This window comes from Carettochelys insculpta, chromosome 12 (genome assembly GCF_033958435.1).
Source record: "Carettochelys insculpta isolate YL-2023 chromosome 12, ASM3395843v1, whole genome shotgun sequence".
NCBI lineage: Eukaryota > Metazoa > Chordata > Testudines > Carettochelyidae > Carettochelys > Carettochelys insculpta.
In genome coordinates, this window is record NC_134148.1 from 33,596,759 (window position 1) to 33,606,046 (window position 9,288).

Genomic DNA, 9,288 nt, shown 5'->3' on the forward strand with positions numbered 1-9,288 from the left:
CTCCCTGCCTTGTCCTATGGATGGGATGGCGCTGCCTCTCTGCAGCACCAACATATCCTCCAAAGCTCTGCTCTGCCTGGGATGGGTCATCAGGTAACATTTCAGGCCTCCCACCCTTAGCAGGGGAATTTGAACAAAGTCGTGGTCCGTAACAGGTTTCCTAGAACCTGTAAGCCAATATTCTCTTCATGGGGCCATATAATGGCGCAAGGTGTGGCAAGTTATCAGGATCTATCAGATGCCAGTGCTAGACCAGCAGACGTGAGGATTCTGAGGCTGTGAAGCTTTATGGCATAAATCATCCCTGGCATAACTCCAACAGTGAAAACAGCTGAATTTGGCTTTACAGATATCCCCAAGGCAGCTGGATTACAGCAGCTTTCCCGCTGAATAACTTTCCTCTGCTTCTCGTTATTAAGTGGCTGTCATAATAGCCCACATATTGGTTTAATGGCTGCCCTTGGGTTGCAGTATAAAATACACTGGCACAGCTGTTTCGCGGCCACCTGTTGGTTAGGTCTGTGCTTCTCCACAATAGCAAAGTTTCTCTTCTTACTACAGCCTCTGTGGCCAGACAGCTCGAGCAGCTGGCAGGACAGCGCCTCTGGGCAGGGATAGTTAGAGGCAGGCGCACAATGCCCATCGCCTTGTTTCTTTCACTGTCAGCACCAAATGCTACTGGTGAGGCAGTGAGCCAGTCCAAGAAGCACCATCTCCCTGAGGCAGTCCCTCCGGAAAGAGCATGTGGAGTGCTTTGCTGTAGCTGGGGGCTGCATGCAGCTGATAGCAGGTGGAGCATCGCTAAGCTCCGGAAGAGCAGGACTGTGTTCCCAGGATGCCCTTAAGGTTCTACTCCAAATTAGCTCCATTTAAAGATTCTGCTCACTAGCACACTCAGGGACCACCATTTCTTTCCCATCTGGGCGAAGGCAAACAAATAGCATTGGTGCCTGGGCAGCTGAGTGCTCCTGGATCCTTGGCAAAGCTAACTGAGGCTCTGATACTGCACAGGGACCAGATGAGAGGAACTTTACACACTGTGGAGCAGGCGGGACCCTGAGAGAACAAAAATCAAGGTTCAGAGTGCTGAGCGACTGCTCAGAAATGTTGCCCAGAGACACCCAACCCTGCTCTGCGTCTTCAGTCCTGTCAACCCTGCAGAGGGACTTGCGTGGAGCCAGACTCTTTGAAATCCCAATTACACATAATCCATGGGCATCTAAAGTGAACGTACCTCATGGCAGTGTTTGAACAGGCTTACGCCCGACTCTGGGGAAGTGCAGGCATGATCACAGGTGCGGCAGCTGCGGGCACTACAAGCAGTTCAGTCTGCTGCCAGGGCTGTCAGCTGGAGAACATGGCCAATATCAAATGTGGGTTGGTAGGGAAAGGATGCACCTGGGTGAGTTTTTCCACCCTCCCCAGCAACCTTATGATGTCATTCATTGCTCACTGCTCAGCAAGGCAGGGAGGTGCTGCGTGCTGTCAGACTCCAGGAGCTGGTAACATCCTTTGTGGCAATACAATAATATTGCTCTATTTTCTAGTCTCAGCCCAAAACATTATCACTTTCAACAGAGCTTCTGTTTTATCTTGTCCTATTGCAACAGGATGCAACCTCCGTCTGCCTTATCTGTTATCCTTCTTGAAAAATAATATAGTATTCAATGGTGCTGGCACCAAATCACTGCTGCAACCCTGGTGCACGCTCCTGCCCTACTCCCAAATGCTGTAGTATGGTCTGCTAAGGGATCATAGAGCTGATCATTGGCTTAAATAGGCTACAGTTCTGTGTTTCTCCAGCTTTTCAGCACGGCAATCCCTTATTCAAAGTAAATATGTTTATGATGCCATTACAGTTACTAGAAGAACTGAGGCATCATACATCAGTAGTAACAATGCGCTGGCCGCGTAGTCTCTGTGTGAGTGTGCGTCTGGAGAAGTTGCCAGAGTGCACCTGATTTGTCTATAGCAGGGGTCAGCAAACCCCAGCATGGGTGCTAAGAGTGGCATGTGAGCTGATTTTCATCAGCATGCAAGGCGGGAGCTCAGCCCTGCCCTTCCTCCCCCATGCAGCAAGGAGCTTGCTCAAACCAGGCCGCTTGTGAATTAACAAAAGACTAGCTAATGCTACCAACCACCACCTATACAGTAAAGCTCTGCAGCTTTATTTATGTATTAATGAAGCTGTTCTACGTTGGGCTATTAGTGACTTCAAAAAGCATCACCGGCACTCAGCCTGTGCATAGAGGTCAAAAGGTCAATTTGGGCACTCCACCTTGGAAAGGTTGCTGACCTCTGGTCTATAGCACTGGCCTTCTCTGCCCGAAGGAAAATTATTACGGGCTCAGATATTCAGGGACACTACTGTAGGGATTTTTTATAAGGGCTTGTAGAGAGGTAAAGCACCCCGACCCCGCAGTGACAAGCGTGTTATGAATTCCTAGACAGAGATGAAGCTGCTCTGTCATGAAGCCAACTCGGCAGTAGTTATTTCTTGGGCAGCAGAACTGGTCCATCAATCAGTCACCTCTCACTGCTGAATTGGTCTTGGATGTAGTTCGGGCAGAACGGGGAAGGGGAGAGTGTGTGACATGAAGGCTGCGTATGGTGAGCCTTGCTATAGCACGAATAACAGGGTTTGTTTTTCTCTCACCTTGCAGGTACTGGCTCACAAATAAAGTGCATATCAAACGACCAACCACCGGTCTGCTTATGTACACCCTGGCCACCCGCTTCTGCAATAGGATCTCTCTCTATGGCTTTTGGCCTTTTCCCCGGGATCAGAACCAGAACCCTGTCAAGTACCACTACTACGACAGCCTGAAGTACGGCTACACCTCCCAGGCCAGCCCTCACACCATGCCTTTGGAGTTCAAAGCCCTGAAGGTGCTGCACCAGCAAGGAGCCTTGAAACTGACTGTCGGAGAGTGTGATGGGGCCACGTAAGATGGGCTTCTGTGGCTCTCGTTCCTGTAGGCTACACACCACGGAAGAACGGGGGAGTGGGAGAAAAGGATGAGCAATGGCTAGTGGGGTTGGTTTTCTTTGTTAACGTGCAGAACAGTGACGCACATATGTATACATGGTGCCTATATATTTTGACCTGAGTATTATAACTGTTTGGTGTTAACCAAGGGAAGGAGAGATGAGTTGTAGGAACGGCTGAAGCTGCCTTCCGAGCTTGAGGCTTTGCCTTGGGCTGGTTAGGCTCCGAAGGAAGTTACTTCTACAATGTCAAAAATGTGTGAAGGGCATCTTGGTTTTTCAGAGTATTTTAGGGGGATGGGTAAATGTCAGGCCACGTGTGTGAATGGTCCAAGGTGGGTAGTTAGGGTCTCTTTTGCCAAGAACCCAGGTGCTGGCGCTTCCCAGTGTATAGTGTTCTTGGTTTAGAGCTAATAAGGGGGGGAGCGGGGAGGGAGCCTTTGTTTGTGGCTAACCAGCTGAGAGGTTGCCTGAGGGACTGCACAGGAACTGAGAAATGCAGAAGGGCCCTGCTGACTGTCACAACCCCTTCTCTGCATTGGAGCTACCTTACCGTCTCCCGGTGAATGGCACGCCTCAGAGTCCCGAGGGTCACCAGCTCAGATCTATCCCACGTGCTCTGGTCAGAAAAGTGCCACCACCACAGCAACCATTTCGGAAAGGCCACTCGACTCTCAACAGAGCCCTTGAGATGCAGCATGAGACTCACCCATGGGTGTGGCTGGGACTCCAGGAGATACCAGAGAGAGCCCACAGAGGCAGGCTGATTTGAATGAGGTTTGCTGTCAGTGGAGACACAGGGCCTTCCAGGAGACAACACAGAGGCTAGCGAAGATCAGACTGGGCTGACCGTCTCAGAAGGATGCTGTGGTTGTGGTTTTGATTCCTCTCCTAGGGGACTAAGAGAAAAAGCAAAAACACTGGACTGTAGCAGGTGGGCTGCTGCAAATGAGCACGATTAGTGCTAAGTCTTTACACTGTGCCAGAGTCAAAGTGACTGAGCATCTGCCAGAGCTCTTGAAAATATTGTAGCGCCTGATTCCTGATCACTGCATGTAAACAGCCCATTCGCTTCCTCCCGCCAAAATTAGAAATGAGCTTCAGTCTCTGCTGAGCAGAAAGATCAAAAGTGAGGGTTTAAAGGGATCCTTGTTAAGATTTAATCACACGGGTGTCATTCATCTCTGAGTGAAGAACCACTACAAGGCCTGTGCACTACTTAAGAGCCAGCTAATCTTTCTTTTGAAGACATAGGTAGGACTTAAGTGGTACATAGATGTCAAGCTGGCCCTCTACACATGGGTGAAGTTCACCTGTAGTTTAAATACATCAGTCCTTTCCCAGCATTTCTATTCATACTTACAAGAAGAATGATGTCATTCCCAAAAAAAAAAAACTGCTTTCTGCTTTGTTTGTCAGGGAAACTAGATTGAGCTGGTTAATCAATTTCACTGCTTTTTTTATTCCAGTTTGATTTTCTAATCTCAGTTGTCAGCAGAATGCAGCTGGGTTTGTGTTACAAAGAGTGCAGAAGTTTTAACTTAAACAAAACCCACAAGAAATGGCTTTATGGAGTTTTGTCTTTAATCATGAAAGGATTGCTGTTTGTATTAGGTTTTTTTCTTTATTATTATTGTGCCTATATTATGGCGTTAAACTACTTGATGTCCCTTTGAAATCTGAGTGCCAGCCTCCATTACTTTTGAAAGGTAGACTTATATATCATATTTAGGAACAAAAAATTGCCACACTTCTACAACCATCTACTAATTAACATTAGGCCTGATTCACATTAGGGCTACATATACAGTGCAGCAGAAAGTTGACTTACGCTACACAACTGCAGCAATGTAATAATGTAGATGAAGTTGATGTACCTGAAGTTGAGTTACTGTGGGGTCTACATTGCAGAGGGTTGATCAGAGAAACTCTCTCATTGACTTCACTTAATCTTCTGGTCTGGCATAGAATAACAGGGTCAACTGGAGAGTTAGCTGCATTCAGTTTGGCAGGTCTTCATTATACCCACTAGATGGACCACCAGTGGATTGAGCTCGGAGCACTTATCTGGGCTGTAGTGTGAATGTAGCCTAAGGTGCAGGTAACTGCATAGCAGACAATTCTGGATTAATTTGCCAGAAGGAGGAGTGTCTTCCAAACCCCAAGAAATGATATCCCCTATTTTATTTTTTGGCTCAGATTTTTAGATTCATCCTGATTTTCTGCGTGTACATCCTAACTTGTACCGTAGTTTAATATAATTATTTGTACTTTTCAAGAGACTACAAGAGATTAAAAAGAAAGACGCCATCAAAAACCAAATCACTCTACACAACTGATTAACGAATGGTCATTCAAGCCAGAGGATCCCCTGGGAATTCCTGGCCAGCTAGAAGGTGTTGGTAGCCTCCAGATTCTTAACCTCGGCTGTTTTCTTTGGGCAAGCGGCCAAAACCAGGTAGTGATTGCTGTTACCATAGCTTTTTTTCCAAAAATAAAATAAATTGTGTGATTTTTATTTTTAAACTGATTAGACAATAAAAAGCTACTACCCATCTCTTGCAGTTGCACCTCCCAGTTTCCTGGCAGTGGAGATGCGGGGAGGGTCTCAGAAAGGAAAGTGATTTGCCTTGTTAAAGAGCAGTGTGGCTATAATTCAGGTCTTCCTGTGAGGTATTTTCAAACACCTGCAAAGCTTCAGGAGGCCTCGCCAAGGGCATTTGCTAATGGAAGGGCTTTTAAAAACAGAGAGTTTGTTTTCCTGGTTCACATGTAACACCTCCTGGGTTTGCTGGTTGAATCAAAACACAAGCCAGCTATACACAGAGGAACTCAGCAGGTAGAGTCGCCCAATGACACAGCTGCTCCAGGAATGGACCCCAGACATTCACTGTTGAAAAAATATGCATTAAACCAGGGGTGAAATTCTGCTTCTGTTTACTCAGTGGCAAATCTCCCCATCCTGCTCAGTGGGATCAGAGTTGATTTAAAACAATGACTCAGCCTTACACAATAATCTCCTGCAAAAAAATCATATTTAGGAGCTGCCAGTTAGTTAAAAGTTATTTGTGTGCACACACGCATCCACCCCAGGGCAAGGTGTGAGTGGGGCCTGGCTCTGTGCCTCCAGAAGGAGCATGGCCAAAGGCAAAAGGGGTGGGACCAAGGGCAGTCGGCCCGTAGCGCTGCTCAGACCGTGATGCTCCCCACCACCACCTTAGAGACATGCACAGCAGCAGAGCTGTGCTGCCATGGCATTTCAAAGGATCCAAGAGCTCTGGCTGCAGCTGCTGCCAAAGCAGAGGCAGCAGCCAAAGCTCTGGAAGCCGTTGGAATGCCAAGCCCCGGGGCGGATGCCCTGTTATCCCCCACCCCACTGGGCCTACAAACATCTTGAAAAGTGCCCATTGACTTTACTAAGTTTGGCCCTAAAAATATGATCCTGTGAACCATTACTCAGTATGGAGCCACCCGATGTTCCCCTGAATTTTTCTTATTCATGGGCAGAATAAATTTTGTTATGTGCACCAAGGCATGTGTGAATGTGCACTACCTATAGAAACACATGCTGGTCATTGTGGGTGCTCTGCTAATCAGCTGGGCAGCACCTGAATCTCTCCTGGGTGGCTGCCCAAGCACACAGCTTACAGGAAACACTGGTGTCACCTCCAGGTAGTTTTCACCAAATAGCTGCAAGGCCAGCTCCAACGGGAAATGGTCGCGAGAGTCAGAAAAAAGTACTGAAAAACCTCCATTACCAGCCCTGCTCTACCTGAGTGACTGGGCCACCTTGCACAATAACCTCAATGCTAACCCAACATCTTAGCCTAGACAAGCCAGTACGGTGTGTTGGCTTTTTGTTATATGATACAGAATGGCTGAGTTTCATGTTTGCTTTGTCTTCTGCAAAAAGCAGTAACGGCTGCTATTAGACAAATGCAGTTTGGTTTGCTCAGTCAAATGTGTGTGTGGCGGGGGGGGGGAGGAGTCCTTAATAAATTCTTGCTGCTGCTGCTGGGAACAGTGTAGGAAGCCATCACACCATATGTCGCTGGGACCAACCCGCTCCAGGAGGCTGCCGCTTGGTAAATTTCTTCCCACTTAATTAAGGCTCCCTTTCCAAAGAGAATGAAACAAAAAGTTTCTCGATGCTGTTCAGCTGGGACTCCAGACACGTGTGGCACTATGAACGTCCTTCATAACCTCCCAAATGGCAGCGGAGCTTCCCACGCAGTCTGGCATGTGCTCTCTTTCCACTGGCCGGCTTTGCCCTTCTTCTCTCATCCTCCCAGTCTCTCTCTTGTATGCCATCACCGTCTGGTCCCAGGGGTTGGTCTGGCCCCCTTTCTCTCTCCCGCTGAAGCCTCTCCTCCATGAGAAAGTACAGTAGTCATTTCAAACCTCACTGCAGCTTACACCAGCAGCTCCCGTGGCAACCTGGAGTGGGTCATTTTACTCTTATGAAGGTAAAGCTAAACATGCTCTCTGTGGACCCAAGGCCAAAAATCTAGAAGTGTTGTTAAAAAAAACCATGGAAAGGAAATGACAGGGGCAGAGTGAAGGGTTTCTTACTCCCTGCCAGCCCCGCTAGGCTAGGAAATGGGGCTGGTGGCTCACCTCACTGTGGTTCTGAGCGCCCTGCTTGTGTAGCCGGGCCTACACTATTTTCAGCCCTGTTACAGAAAGCTCAGCTGAGTGTGGGTTCTGCCTGCACGAGCAGTGACAACGTGGCCGGGCCTCCGAGATGAATGGCTGAGCTCAGCTCTTCTTATGGCGCCACTGTCTAAGAGCAGCTGGGCTGGGGCTCGCTGACAGAGAAGAGCTACTGCCACACAGCATCAGTGAATGGTGCCAGCCATCTAGTGCTGAAGAAGACACTTACCACGGCATAGAGTTACCAGCCATCCCATTTCTAAAGGGACACTCCTGTGTTTAAACCCTCCTGCAGGTGGCCCACCTCTTTCTTAAAAATGGGCCAATTGTGCCATATTTTTTTGCCTCTCGGCTGATTAGTACCAATGAGTCCTGCTGGTGGCTGGGTCCCTGATTACCAGCTGCCTGTCCACCAGTGGTGAACAGGGAGGTCCAGTGGTCAAGGCCACCAATGGGAGGGGTAGAGCAAAGGAGGCTTTTGCCCTGAGGTCTGGTAGCCCAGGGCTCCAGGGTGCTGCCACCACAACTGCAGCAGTGGCCAGAGCCCCACACGGCATGGTCCAGGAGGTGCTGAGGGCTGGCTGAGGAAGGCACGTGCCAGCAGCACTGAGGACTATTAGCCCCTAGCCCTGCCCCTTCTGCCCAAGGCCCCACCCCTTCTGGGTGGCCCAGAGCCAGGCCTGCCAATGGGGTGGGGGAACAAAAAGGGGAATCTTCTCTGGGCCCCTTTGAAACACTGCAGCAGCGCTGTGCTGCTGCTCTACACGTGGCTTTGAGGGAATGTGTGGGAAGCTGGGTCCCCTCCCCACCTTTCCCCCAGGTCTGCGGTGGCGGTTGGCCCTGCTGCCCAGAGCTAAGCTCCCCCGATATTGCCCTGGGCCCAGAGATGTCTGTCACAAGTACAGCCAGTGGCCAGTGATGGGGGTGGATGTACAAGCCTAGTGCCAGGGCAAAGCTGCAGCACATGGGGCAGACCATTCCCCCTGCTGGTCTACCAGCACAGCCCCTCTCATGCCATCTCTCCAGGGCCCTGCTCCCCATCTCATTTTCAGCTGCCACCGTCTGTACACTGTGAGGGCTGATGTGTGCAGACAGTGTCCAGGCAGCAGATGGCTTAGCTTGCCAGCAGTCCGGCGGGGGCTGGGCTCCTTCCTGCTCACACTGCCTCTGGCTAGGCTGGCACCTCAGGAAAGCCCAAGACCATCCAGTCTAAGGTGCTGGCCAGGAGGAGACAAGTCCTGTACCCACAGAGTCAGCACCTACTACGCCTTGAGGTATGAGAGGAATTTAGTTCTCTGCAATCATCCCAGTCCTTGCGGTCTGAGTGGCTGACACACAAGACAGTCAATCAGCGCCATGAGAGGTGGTGGCTTTCTGTTCCTGATCTTTGGGTACTAGGAAGTGAATTCGCACCACCAAAATGAGTTTACAGACTGCCAAATGGCCAACAACTTTGGGGACCTGCTGACCTGAGCTGGATTCGAACTTGTCCTATTAGAAGTGAGAGGCTCCATATCCTTGAATTACCTACTTTGGTCAGCCACATAGGCCTCCTTATTTGGGGCAGACCGGGGGGGGGGGTGCAATTGCACAGGGGCCCAGCACTTCAAAGGGGACCATTGTCCCTGGCCACCCTCACTGACGCAA

The 9,288-nt window shown here is 49.6% G+C and overlaps 1 protein-coding gene across 3 annotated transcripts in view; it reads left to right on the forward strand.

Annotated features, from left to right (window-relative positions):
* ST8SIA2 (ST8 alpha-N-acetyl-neuraminide alpha-2,8-sialyltransferase 2) overlaps positions 1–3,018 on the forward strand; it is a 46,624-nt gene extending 43,606 nt beyond the window's left edge. For all 3 annotated transcript variants that reach the window (XM_075006863.1, XM_075006864.1, XM_075006865.1), the window contains one exon: positions 2,664–3,018. In XM_075006863.1, coding sequence (XP_074862964.1) covers positions 2,664–2,949 — 286 coding nt within the window. In that variant the 3' untranslated portion in view covers positions 2,950–3,018. The remainder of the gene's footprint in view (positions 1–2,663) is intronic.
* The last annotated feature ends 6,270 nt before the right edge of the window (positions 3,019–9,288 follow it).